This window comes from Aristolochia californica, unplaced genomic scaffold (assembly GCF_029961685.1).
Source record: "Aristolochia californica isolate CCGP_79_NKW_82.1479 unplaced genomic scaffold, dmAriCali1.0.hap1 SCAF_12, whole genome shotgun sequence".
In the NCBI taxonomy this organism is placed as follows: domain Eukaryota; kingdom Viridiplantae; phylum Streptophyta; class Magnoliopsida; order Piperales; family Aristolochiaceae; genus Aristolochia; species Aristolochia californica.
In genome coordinates this window covers 18,805,589-18,819,596 of record NW_027181793.1, presented here as the reverse complement: position 1 = coordinate 18,819,596, position 14,008 = coordinate 18,805,589, and the positions used below count along the sequence as shown (strand labels likewise).

At 34.5% G+C, this 14,008-nt stretch overlaps 1 protein-coding gene across 2 annotated transcripts; it reads left to right on the top strand.

Moving 5' to 3' along the window:
• Positions 1–616: 616 nt before the first annotated feature.
• LOC137946005 (peter Pan-like protein) lies at positions 617–12,137 on the top strand. 2 transcript variants are annotated; one of them, XM_068792144.1, is made up of 9 exons: positions 617–787; positions 1,187–1,266; positions 1,398–1,574; positions 1,735–1,965; positions 2,091–2,183; positions 2,339–2,526; positions 2,632–2,825; positions 11,804–11,861; positions 11,979–12,137. In XM_068792144.1, exons 2-8 carry the CDS (start codon positions 1,249–1,251, stop codon positions 11,857–11,859), a joined length of 957 nt encoding a protein of 318 aa, XP_068648245.1. In that variant the 5' UTR covers positions 617–787; positions 1,187–1,248; the 3' UTR covers positions 11,860–11,861; positions 11,979–12,137. The 2 variants fall into 2 exon arrangements, with proteins under 2 accessions (XP_068648245.1, XP_068648243.1); XM_068792142.1 differs by having other exon boundaries at positions 11,804–11,878.
• The last annotated feature ends 1,871 nt before the right edge of the window (positions 12,138–14,008 follow it).

The following is a 14,008-nucleotide window of genomic DNA, read 5'->3' as shown; positions in this document are numbered from 1 at the left end:
ACCGAGTCAAGTCCCGATCACGAGTCACAAACAATGATAAAAATTATTCTAAGACCTTTTTACTCCCCTGGATATAAATTAATTCCTACTTGAAAATACTTAAAAATGAGTCAAAATCACTCCACTTGAACTCAAAATCTAAGTTAGGTGGGGGGGTTAGTCTAAAATGAATCGGACATGAATTAAAAATGAATCAGTAAGTAATATAATATAGTCTTTAATTAATTAGTTTATTAATATATTTTAATACTATACATTAAATCACTTATAAATATAGTAACCATGTTTATTTTGGTTAATTATTTTTTTAGGCATATGTTCTATTTAAGTATATTACAAAAAGTTACTCATTCTCTCGTTTATATCATCTTTTTCATTTTGGGCATTAACACTGGAATTTATTTTCCAATGCACTTGAACTTGTCTATACTAACACCCAAGGATGAGTTGAAGTTGAAGTTAAATCTTCAATTCATTTCAAGTTCATCGTGGAAAAACCCCTCCATTGCGGTTCCACATTTTTTTTTGAAATAATTTTGTTTATTTTTAATCAAAAAATATAGCAAAAGATAGCCAACTGATTCCGTGAACGAGTCTATTACGAGTTCCCCACCCATGTTCTAAAACCCTTAAACCCCTGAATCGAAATCGAGATTGCCCTAGGCAAAGCTTTCTCCATATAATTCGCTTCCTCTCATCCATATCTACTACTGCAGATAGCAGACGTCCTTCCGTCTTCCAAACTATTATCATTCTCTCCGCAAGTCGAACACTTTTCTCGACAGAGGTACGTTCTTTACCGTGCTTTTTTTTCTAACGTTTTCCACCAGAAAGAGCTTCAAGGAGTGGATGGGGCAGAGCAGAGACGGGGAAGGAGGGAGGAGAGGCGTCCTACCGCTTCTATCCCTCCCTTCCAGTAGTACATCTCTCCTCCCTCCTTCCCGTTCTCTGCTCTGTTCAAACTTAAATTACGGTCGCATGTATTTGGTGAATCGGGTGATTCGAACTCGCTATAGTGTCTTGCTCAGTTGATGTTCGTTGTCATTCTGTGGTGTTGAAGCATTTGTGCAGCTCATTCTTAATGTAGGAGTTGTTGTTCATAACAAAGCGGATATCTGAACTAGTGTCGCAACCCGTTAGGAACTATTGTAGTCCCAACATGTGATTACCGGAGTTTTTGTTACAGGTTCTTTCAGGAGGCCCGGTATAGTTGATCAAGTTCTCTCTTTGCCGCTTCAAGCTGAAGCAATGGCGCGCTTCCGAAATGTGAGCACCTCATCATCTTCAACTATTTTTTTTTTTTAAAGAAATGTATTTTAAAGTATTTTGCGTTTTTAGAAGATTCTATCTCACTTTTTCTTTTACAACTTTATTCGATGATAACTGATGGAATGAAGAAGAGTAAATGGACATCTGTCAAGCGAGTTGTAAAAAAGCCCACTGTTGATCATGTCTCGGGAGATAAGATCCCAAAGAGCTTTGTATTTTCAAGAGGAAAACTGCCGCATTCTCTGAAGCAGCTTCAAATGGACTTGCGCAAGTTAATGCTTCCTCATACAGCTCTCAAATTGAAGGTCTGTATATACTAACAGATGTTTTTCTGACAAGTGCCTCTAAATTTTGTAGGTTTTATGTGAAAATAAATTCCAAATTTTTTTGATTTCTCCATCTGCCTATTTGTTATTTATGTTGCCTCAAACATTTTAAAATAGCTGAACTTCTCTGTTTTTGCAGGAAAAGAAACGGAATAATCTCAAGGACTTTTTGAATCTGGCAGGTCCAATGGGTGTAACTCATTTCTTAATGCTTTCCAAAACAGATACAGCACCGTACTTGAAAGTTGCCAGGACCCCTCAGGGACCGACCCTTACATTCAAAATTCATGAGTACTCATTGGCAGTTGATGTGGCACATTCACAGGCTCGTCCCAGATGCCCTCCAGAAATTTTTAAGAACTCTCCCCTGGTATGTTTATAGTCTCCTATTTTCCTTGGTTTATTGTAGTTGTTTGATTTGTAAGTAACTAGGTCTGTCTTGTTAATGTTACCTAGTATTTGGCTGTTGCTGATTTGAAAAATTTTTGTTCACAGATTGTCCTTTCAGGTTTTGGAACCGGGGAGCAACATCTGAGGCTCACAACCATTATGTTTCAGAATATATTTCCATCAATTGACATTAATACAGTCAGTGCTTGAAAAAACATTCTTTCTACATTTTTCTACCCTTTATCTAGCTATTTTGATATTTACTTCAATGTTTTTGTTAGAATGGCCTGTTGGCTTATCATAGATTAGGTGTATATCCTTGGCTTATATGTTCCATCTTTTTGTCAATTTAGGTCAATCTTTCCTCGTGCCAGAGGATTGTGTTGCTCAATTATGATAAAGAAACAAAGCTGATTGATTTCCGGCACTACTCCATCAAATTGCAGCCAGTGGGGGTGTCTCGTAGGCTCAGAAAATTTGTACAGAGTCACCAAGTGCCTGATTTGAGGAGTCTTCAGGATGTTAGTGACTTTGTTACAAAGTAAGATATTTTTTTGATTATTTATTTTCTGATTTAAATGGATAAGTAAGTTTAATTATTTGCACAAAATTATTTGTGTTACTTAATTATTTTTCATGTATCAAGGGCTGGCTATGGATCAGAAAGTGAAGCAGATGATGATGCTGCAACTGTAAGCCTAGTAAATGATCTTGGTAGAGTAAATAGGGCGTCCACAAAGAGTGCAGTCAAACTTCATGAGATTGGTCCAAGAATGACTCTTCAGTTAATTAAAATTGAAGAGGGGTTGTGTTCTGGTGGTGTCATATTTAATGAATGTGGTAAGCTTCATCATTGCAATTTTATATCACCTAAAATTTCCTTTTCCAATTGCATCATGATGGGATTTTATCCGCATTTACAACTCATTAAGGATAATACCTGTGATGTAAGTATCATCAATGCAACTTCATTTCATATCTTCCTCTCCTAGTTATGATTGTGTAAAGAAGAATAAGTGAAGAGCTAAGGTTTTTAGTAATTGGGTTATTCCTACTACTGCATGTGCTTCCTGGATTTTGAGTTCATCCATGTTAAATTATCCTTTAGAAATTTGTAGCATCATTTAATATGCCAAACTTGTTCCTACTTTTTCATTGATAATCAATGGTAAATGTCCCTTTCTACTCTTTAGTTGATAATCAAGAGCAAATGTCCCTTTCTTTGTTGCTTCATTTTGGCTCGTATTCCTTTTTTTCCCAATAGTTTTTTTTTTTTAACATACAAGTCAAATAGGTCATTCTGTTTTCTCTTCTTTTTCCTTTTTGTTAATTTCATTTTGACTACTTTTTCTTATAGTTGGACTTTATTTTTTGTGTTTGTAACGTTGGTTGTTGAATATCCAGATGTGGAGGTCATTCTAGTTTTGCTTTTGATTAAAGTTTATTTTCAAAAAAATTGTCAATTTCACTACTTTCTTACTTTTGATTTAACTATATTTTAAAATTTCAACATTCTGATCATTATATTTGTATTCATTGTTTGCTCATTTTAACTTATTTTTTCTTTAAATTACACTTTATTTCTCTCTCTTATCTACGATGTGAAGAATGTTGTAATAAGGATAGCTTTCTAGTTTTTGGTTTGAGTTGAGCTTGGCTTAACAAATTTTTTCATTGTTTTTTTCTTTTGAGTTTCGTTTTTTGTGGATCTATTTTGTATTGTCATTTTTTAACAACACTTTCAGGTTAGTGAAAGACAGTTGTGATTGTGCATCATCTTGGTAAAAAGATGTTCGCGTGTTAAAAATCTCATATCTTGCAATATTATATTTTTCTATGTATGAGCAAATATTTGAAGTTCAATAGAAAAATGATTACTGTACAATCATGACTTACTTGGATTTGAACTGTTGTAAATAATATGATGCAAACTCACAGAACTTCAATAACCACTGTAATAAACTCAAATTAAATATGATGTCGATGCACTATTTGTTGATCCGCTTCACCAATCAGACAGAAAATAATCAAATAATTAATTAATAACTCTATTAGGTCCGAGACATGTATTCACTATCTTCGAAAGAGATTTGCACTCCTACAATGCACATGATGTTGATGATCTCTTCCCAAGATACAATAGACCTTTTTGCCCTCTTAGATGTGGACAATGCTAAGTGGATTCACAAATTCTACAAGACCTTTTCTGATTGCTCAAACCGGATTGAACGATGGATATTTCTTCCTTTTCTTTCAAGAATGTTGAAATTTTTCTCAAGAACATGAAGAACGATTTGTTCTTTTAACAATACTTTTTAGAGCTCAAATTTCTTCTCGATATCTTTCTGACATTTTGAAGTTCTATTTGTAGAGCTTTCTAACTATTCTGGGAAAAACTACCGCTTGATCTAATCGTCCAGATTTGTAACCTCTTTGATCTGACGATTCAAATCATTGATCCCAATCTGAATGTCAGATTTGTAACCGCTTTGATATGACGGTTCTGATCTGTAACGACTTAGCTAACTTTTAGATCTATAACGGCACTATCTGACTGTTTGGATTTGTAACGGCTTGATTTGACAGTTCAAATTTTGTAACCTTTCAATCGAACAGTTCAAATCTGTAACTGACTGATCCGACATTTCCGATTTGTAATCGTTTGATCTAATGGTTAAAATTTGTAACAATTTCCATCCAACGACTTTGATCTTGATCCATCCCAACGGTCAAATTGATCCGATAAAAAAAGACTCATCCTGCTTTGGCCCTACATATAACACATGTGACATGCGGGTCCACTGAACATGTGTGATTGACCACACACGTGCAGGCATGAGAGCCTTGCACGCGTGTGTGTGTGTCTCTCACAAACTCAAGGGGGACTGGTGGGTATCTGTATTTAATACAGGAAGTCTTCATTGCTTTTATCAATGTGAGACTAAAGAAAATGGCTTCCCCTCTTGTAATCTGCTCGTTTGACCTCTCATAATAAAATTCAGCATCATTAAAAAAAAAAGACTAAAGAAAATAAAACCAAGATAAAAAAATGCCTTTGGTCCAGGCAGATCTCGAGCCCGTGACCTCAAACATATATCACTGCACTCTGACTAACCGATCTAGGCATGTGTGCATACCTGTTGTGCACGCATGTGCCTTTTATTTTTAAAGACCTCTGACATTTGTCTGATCCTTAGTGCACTAAGCAACACTTTATATGATTTGTATTCTTGTGCAAAAAATGCAAAAAGTTTATGGAAGGCTTTAGAGTTGAACTACGGGCAAGGAACAGAGTTCGAACAAAAGTTTTTCATAGAGTCAATGGCAGATGGGAAGTCAGTAATCGATCGAGCACATGAAATTCATAACATTGTTGATAAGATTATCACCAAAGGTATTCCTATTGATGATAGAATACAAGCATCTGCCCTCATTGAAAAATTTCCTCCATCATGGTCAAACTTCAAGATCCAGATGAAACATAAAAGAAAATTCTCTTCCCACATTAGACGATGTATTGGTGTTGATTCAGATAGAAGAAAAACATTGAATTGTTAATAAAAACTTGGGTAACGGATCTGAAGTTAGTGGAAGAGAGAATTTGATAGAATCAAAGAACATTCATAAAGAAGAAGTCCAAGAAATTCCTTGGTAAGCCTAAACAGATAACTCAGGAATAGAACAAGAGGGCATGTTATGTCTGTGGAAAATTGGATCACTTTGCTAAGCTGTGTAGATACAAGAAAAATAAAGGGTAAGGTGATAGTATGACTCCTCATGCGAACATGATAATCAAAACTAGCTTGGCTGGAACTGATGACAGGTTAGTAACAACTACCTTGGAAATAAATCTGGCATTTAATCCAACCAATTGGTGGATTTATACAAAAGCAACTATCCATATTTGTTTTGATATTTCTTCTTTTTCTTCCTACTAGAAAGTCAAAGGGAGAGCTGTGAAAATGGGCAATTCCAGTGTTGCTTGAGTGATAGATGAAGGAGAAATAGAGTTCAAGTTCACATCCGGGAACACTCTCACTTCACAGTGTGTAGTACATGCTAGATGTGTGGAATAATTGTGTTAATGGTTTCCTTCCGAGTCACTTAGGTTACAAATTAGTGTTTGAATCGAATAAGGTTGTAATTACCAAAAGTGGGTCTTTTGTAGGGAAGAGTTATGTTTTTGATGGTTTATTCAAATTAAATGTAATTTCTGCCAAAAATATCAATGAAAATAAAACTTCATCTTATGTCATGTTAGTTGATTCTTTGACTTATGGCACAATAGATTTGGACATGTAAATATGAACACTCTAAAAAGAAATGAATTTAAATTTAATACCTAAAAATAACATAGAGTTACAAAATAAATGTGAGAAACGTGTCCAATCGAAACAACCTAGAAAGCCATTGAAATCAACGAGTAAAAACTCTGATTTTTTAGATCTTATACACTAACATTTGTGAGATTTGGTATTTTGACTAGAGGAGTAAAAAGGTATTTTATTACCTTTATAGATATGTCAAAATACTGCTGTGTATCTAATTAGGACTAAGAATGAAGCGTTAGAAAATTTTAAAATTTATAAATCAGAAATAGAAAATCAAACCCAAAAAACAATAAAAAGGCTTCAGTCGGATAGAGGAGAATATAATTCTCTAGTGTTAAGTTGGCTCCAAGGCCCATCCCAAAATGATTAGTTAACTTAGGAAACCTCTTTTACCAACTAATAAACTCAAGATCTTTGTACTTACTAATCTATGTGGGATTATTCCTTAACACTCCTCCTCACGTGTATACCCTCTTTTGTGGCTCTACAAGTGTATAATTTAGGAGTAGGCAGTTTAGGTGTAGACCCTCTTTTGTGGTTCTATAAGTGGATAGTTTAGGTGTAGGCCCTCTTTTGTGGCTCTACAAATAGATAGCTTAGGTGCAGGACCACATATGAGTACCCACTCTGATACCATGTTAAGTTGGGTCCAAGGTCCATCCCAAAATGACTAGCCAACTTAGGAAACCTCTTTACCAACTAATAAACTCAAGATTTTTGTACTCACTAATCTATGTGAGACTTTTTCTTAACATATAGAATATGGAAAATTCTGTGAGGAACATGGTATCATACGTGAAACCATGATTTCTTATTCTCGTCAATCCAATGGAGTAGCTGAAAGGAAAATCAAAACATTTGTGGACATGATTAATTCTATGTTGTCGAGTTCTGGTCTTTCCAATAATTGTGAGGAGAAACTTTACTTTCGGTATGTAAAATACATAATAGTATTCCATGCAAGGACACTTAGAAAACACCATATGAGTTATGGTGGGGTAGAAGACCTAGTATTAAATATTTTAAAGTATGAGGTTGTCTTGCTAAAGTTAAAATTAACTTTAACATGACGAAGCTGTCCTAAGACTTACGATGTAGCTTTCATAGGATATGCAGAAAACAATAATGCATATCGGTTTTTAGTAGTACATTCAGATTTTCCTGAAATTATGGTAGATACTATTAAAGAATCCGATGATGTTGTATTTTTTGAAAATGTGTTTCCTATGAAAGAAAAGAGAAAATTAGAAGTAGGAGAGACTTCTAGATACCGTGATGAGGATACCGAATCAGTGCCACAAATTGAACTTAGGCGGAATAAGACCTAGGATAGAAAAGAACCTATGAGATGATTTTTACACATTCCTCATAGTGGATGATCTATTGATTTTCATCGAAGCAATGAAATCTAGTGAAGCATCCATGTAGGAGGAAGCAGTTAAAAGTGAAATGGATTCAATTCTTTCACACCATACATGGGAACTAATAGACTTACTTCCAGTGTCTAGACCAATTGGATGCAAATGAATCTTCAAAAGGAAATGTAATCTGATGGGTCCATAGAAAAATTCAAAGCTAGATTAGTTGCTAAAAGTTTTAGTGAAAGAGAAGGGAACAATTTTTTTGATACTTACTCACCAGTCACTAAGATAACTACAATTCGAGTGCTTATTGCACTAGCTGCATCACATAACCTCGAAATACATCAAATGGATGTTAGAACATCCTTTCTCAATGGCAAATTAGAGGAAGACATTTATATGGAACAATCAGAGGGTTTTGTAGTTTCTGGTCATGAGAATAAGGTGTGTAAAATAGTCAACTATTTATATGGTCTAAAACAAGCTCCTAAGCCGTGGCATGAAAATTTTGATCGGGTAATCCTATCATATGGTTTCAAAATATGTGATTTTGATAAATGTGTATATTTGAAAATATACGATAGGTCTTTCATTATCTTATGTGTTTATGTTGATGACATATTGATATTTGGAAATGAAAATATCAAAATATTAGATAAAGAAATATCTTAATGATAATTTTGATATGAAATACCTAGGGTTAGTGAATGTGATATTAGGAATCAGAATAATTAAAAATAAAAATGAGATTACTCTTGTAATATGCTCGTTTGAGCTCTGATAATAAAATTCAGCATCATTTAAAAAAAAAAACAAAAAAAAATATCATTATGTGGAAAAAGTTTGAAATGGTTTGGATATGAGAGTTGTAAACCAGTTAGCACACCCTATGATTCTAACATAAAATTAAGGAAAAATGGTGGGGATAGTATTTCACAGTTTAGGTACTCTCAAATTATTGGAAGTCTCATGTATTTATCAAATTGTACCATACTAGATATTTCCTAAGCGTTAGGAAGACTGAGTAGGTATACGAGTAACCTCGATAAATCTCATTGGGATGCTATTGTAAGACTTTTTAAATATTTGAAAGGTACTGTTAATTACAGTATACACTGTTCTGGTTTCCCATTGTATTAGATGGTACAGTGATGCTAACTGGATTTTTTATTCTAATTCTGATAACACTAAAGCCATTAGTGGTTTTGTATTTACACTATGTGGGGGGCTGCCACTTGATTACCCAGATCTACTATGGAGGCTGAGATAGTAGCCTTAGAGTTGGTTGGTGGAGAAGTTGAATGACTTGGGGGTTTATTGTCAAACATTCCAATGATGGGTAAGCCAATTCTAGTTATCTTAATTAATTGTGATAATCAGACGACCATTATGAAAATTTGAAAGTAAAAATCATAACTCAAAGTCGTCTAGGCATATTGAGTTTTGGTATAAAATTTTGAGGAAGCTCACTCCCACTGAAGTTATAACCTCGATTTATATTAAATCAGTGGAAAACTTGGCAGATCATCTAACTAAGGGTTTGTAGAGAGGACAAGTACAATATGCTTTGAGGCGGATGAGACTAAAGCCTAGTACTTGAGTCACCATCAGTGGCAACCCAACCTATCTGACTGGAACTCCCAAGATGAAGGTTCAATGGGAAAAACAAGCTGAATGCGTGACTAATAGGAGCACCAAATTAAAGTGAATTTTATCCTTGTCCCATCTCTATGAAATAGGTGCTCAATGGCATTGGATATGAGGTTGGTGTATTACCTTAATGATATCAAGACTATTATAGCAGAGTATAAAGACGTAATATACCCTTGGAGATATCACCGATGTGAGTGTGACTATGGGGCTGCAATCTAGCAGAGAATTTAGGCTTGTTCTCTAAGGCACTCACAATACAAGATACTTGCGCATGGTATTAACGCGGTATTCCAATGTAACTCACATGTAGGATTAACACTTAGTTTTTCAGTATTCTCAAAGCCTACACATAAAGTCCAAGTTTAAGATTCGTTCACTTAGGACCGGTGTGGGTGGCGAAATTCCAACTAGATTATGGTCCACGTCCGAAAGACATCATCGAAAGCTATAGTGTATTTATTGCTTGAACCTTGTCAAATCTAATCATAAATTGATTTTTAATTTTCAAAAATGGTGGGGAATGTTAGAGGTTTTTAAAAATAAAAGGTACATGCGTGCACAATAGGTACACGCACGTGCCTAGCTCGGTTGGTCAGAGCGTATTGATATATGTTTGAGGTGGCAGGTTCGAGACCTGCTTAGACCAAAGACATGTTTTTTCTTCTAGTTTCATTTCTTTTAGTCCTACATTGCTAAAAGCAATAGGGACTTCTTGGGTCGAATACAAATTACCCACCAGTCCTCCTAGAGTTCATGTGAGACTCACATATGGGCACGTGCGAGACTCACATATGGGCACGTGCGAGGCTCTCATGCTCGCATGTGCACGCAGTCTCGCACGTGTGTGGTCAGACACACATGTTTGCACGTGTTTGGGTGGGCTCACACATCACATGTGTGACATGTAGGGCCAAAGCAGGATGGATTTGTTTATCGGATCTATTTGACCATTGGGATGGATCGAGATCAGAGCCGTCGGATGGAAACGGTTACAAATCTTAACCATCGGATCTGGTGGTTATAAATCTGAACCGTCGGATCAAGCGGTTACAGATCTGAGAGGTCAGATCATGCCGTTAAAGATCTAATGGTTAGATCAAAAGTCGTTACAGATCTGAACCGTAAGATCAAAGCGGTTATAGATCTAACTCTCAAATTGGGATCACTGATCTTAACTTTCAAATCGAAGGGGTTATAGATCTTGATGGTTAGATCAAGAGGTGGTTTGTACCAGAAGAGTTGGAAAGTTCTATAAATAGATCTTTAGAACGTCAGAGAGATATATATATAGAAGAATTTGCGCTCTGAAAAGCATTCTGAAAAGAAGAAATCGTTCTTAGTGTTCTTGAGAGAAATTTTAACTCTCTTGAAAGAAAATAAGGTCATATCCTTCATTTGATTCGGTTCGAGCAATCAGAAAAAGTCTTGTATACTTCGTGTGCCCACTTAGCACTGTGCACGTCTAAGAGGACGGAAAAGTCCATTGTATCTTGGGAAGGGATTGTCAGTATTTTGTGTCCTGTAGGAGGTGGATCTCTTTCGAAGATAGTGAATATATGCCTCGGGCCTGACAAAGAAATTATTTAATTATTTGATTATTTTCTCTCTGATTGGTGAAGCGGATCGACAAAAGATATGCAGCGACACCAGATTTCATTTGGGTTTATTAAAGTGTTTATTAAAGTTCTGTGAGTTTCTATCATATTATTTACCCCATGAACTCAGTTTGGGGACCTTGCGAATATTCTTAATCAACATTGTGAACAGACTTGAGTAGACATTAATTGGGGCACTGAAATATGTTGAACTCTAGTTTGTCCTTTTGTCTATTTCAAGAATTTGCTTCTGTGAAAGCTTGTGATATCATATCTATGGCAAATGCAGTAGCGATCCTAACTCTTGGTCAAGAGGTTCCTCTTTTATGATTATGGTACTGGTTCAAGATCCCTGAATGTGGAAAGCTTTTGTTCTCATTCATGGTCATCAGGATAAGTTAGATTAAACAATCTTATGTTTGAAGAATAAAGATTTTGAGACGAAGAAAATAGATACTTATAGTATGTGGAAAGTATATGAAATGGAGGTGATCAATTTTCTATGATGGTCTTTCAGAAAACCCATCCATGTTCCTGAATGGAAACTGAATGACCTTTATTGTAGTAGAGATAGTAATATGGGAAGTGTAGGGACACGTTCTTGTGGTAATGAAAGATAAAAGGTTGTGATGAATGGAAACTGGGTCTACTCATGCCAAAGTCAGAGAATAGAAGGTCAAATAGCTTCATTTGATAATGGCTGACACTATGAGTTGTTGTCAGCATCTGAGAATCTGATTAACACACAGTTGAGCTTCCTGTATTTGATCTGATCAATCATATGATATAATCTTGAGAAATATTTATGAGTATTTTGATAATCATCATCTATTGAGATGTCTGATAGACCCAAGGGTGTTTCTGATTGTGAATTGTAGGGAATGGAGGTGAAGTACCAAGACAGGAAGCAGAAGCCGAAGAAAAAACTGTTTGAGTGTCTGTAATAAACTCTGGTATTTCTTTTTGATATTTTTGCAATCCGAAATGTAAATTGTAAGCTTCCTTGTATTATTCCGGTTTCTGGGATTGATGCATTGTATTAACTTCCTACAGGAACTCTGAACGAAGATTTATTTTGAAGCAAAAGTTGTTCAGGATAAGAACAGGATCGATGGCGAAAGTGCAGGAGCTCGAATGTGGCACAGTTTCATGGCAATAGCCTGTAATTTTACCCATTTTTCTTTATTTTGAGAGTTTGATAAAAGTTTTGCATTCTCGACTTGCCCAAGGTAAAAATTCTTTGGATTTCGAATTTAGTGATTAGTGGGAGTACATGAGTAATTCATAGTGTAATAATTCCTTTAGTAATAGTACTCGTTTAATTCATTATAATTCATAGTGTCAAAACCTACCTCATGATAATGCCATTCACTCCAATGACGATTAAAACCTATTAAGGGTACTCATAAAATGATTCTTAGATGTATATAAAAGTGAAACCTAACTGAAGTAATGCACAAGAGGTTAGTTTAGAGGGGTATGTGAGAGTAAAAAAAAGATAGTAGGAGAATGGTAACTGCTAACAAAGGAAAGATAGCTACTTTGATATTAAAGAGATTGTAACATTAGAAAAATAACTTAATAAATTTGACAAAGTATGACCACAAGTTAATTTTATGAGGGTAAACAAAATATTTCAGAGTTTATGATGCGAAAGATATATAACCAAGTAGTAAAAAAACAAAACTTGAAAACAATATTGATTATTGGAATTTAGATAAAATTGCATAACTTATAAGTTTTTGTTTCCAAATTGATCAATCTATACGAGGAAAGTTTCTAATCAAATTCTTAACTGGAATACATTCCAGATTCTGTAGAATCAAAATAGAAATTTTCCTATGATAAACTTTTCTGAATTAGCAACACTTTCCTAAATTAGACTTTCCAAATATAAGAGATTTCTAGGATCAAAGAGCCTTAAGAAAAGATGATCGTGTTGAAGTCAGACCAAAATTCTTTGATTAAAAGATAAATTTGGCTAAAAAATTGAATTTTAGGAGAAAATGAAACTAATTCACGTAAATGTCTAGAGAGATAATAGGACAAAAAATAGGAAAACAAGAGAGATTTTCGACAGAATTGACTTTTGGTACTTTTGATATCGATTTGTCCAAAAATATAGTTCTAAATTACAAACGATTTGTTGCTAAAGAAACTAAACTCGAAGAGCTTTAATCTGATACTTAGTCTGACAAAATAAAATAAAATTCGTTCTTGAATCTTTTATGACCTTTTGATTCTCTTTGTTCAGTAGTTTGACCTTTGTCAGTTTCAATGAGAATATCTCCTTAAATATAGATGAGAGTGACATGAAATTTTCTCCTTACGAAACTAGACTTAAATAAATTTCATCCAAGTATAATTTATTTTCATAAAAATATACTTATTTTGAGATAAAGAATTTTATAGATTTTAGATTGTAGTTTGACTGACCTGAGTATTCTTTTTTCTTTGGCCAACATGACCATTAATTCTTCCAAGATCGATATCTCCCTCTGAAAAACTCAAATTGAGAATTGGTGTGATAGGTAATAAAATAGACTTACAAATATTTTTTTTGATATATAATTCGTCATATAAAGTTTCGTTCTTGATGGCATAAAATGACTCAAAATTTGAAGCTTTCTATTGTTGCTCAAACCTCTCTAGCAACGTAATTTTTGCTACTTCAAATATCGATTTCTCTTTGTAAAAAACTCCGATTGCTAAAATTATTTTTGTGTTGGAAAGTAGACTCGAAGATATTTACAACAATATATAATTTGAAATATGAAAATCTCTGTATAGATATGCGAAAGCCAAGAAAATAGAATATGAATCTAAACTACTAGAGATGATAGATAAAAAAAGGATCACATTATCTCTTCGGGTTAACCAAGTCGACTCACAAAATCTGCTATAATACCATGTTGAATTGATGGAAAAAAGAAAACTTTTACTAACTTGTTGTAATCTAAGTATATGAGCCTCTATTTATAATAGAGAAAAATAGTAAATACCAATTACAATTAAACTACCCTTGTCCCCATTACACCCAAAGTATAACACTTAACGATAAGTCCCAGCATAATTAAACAACT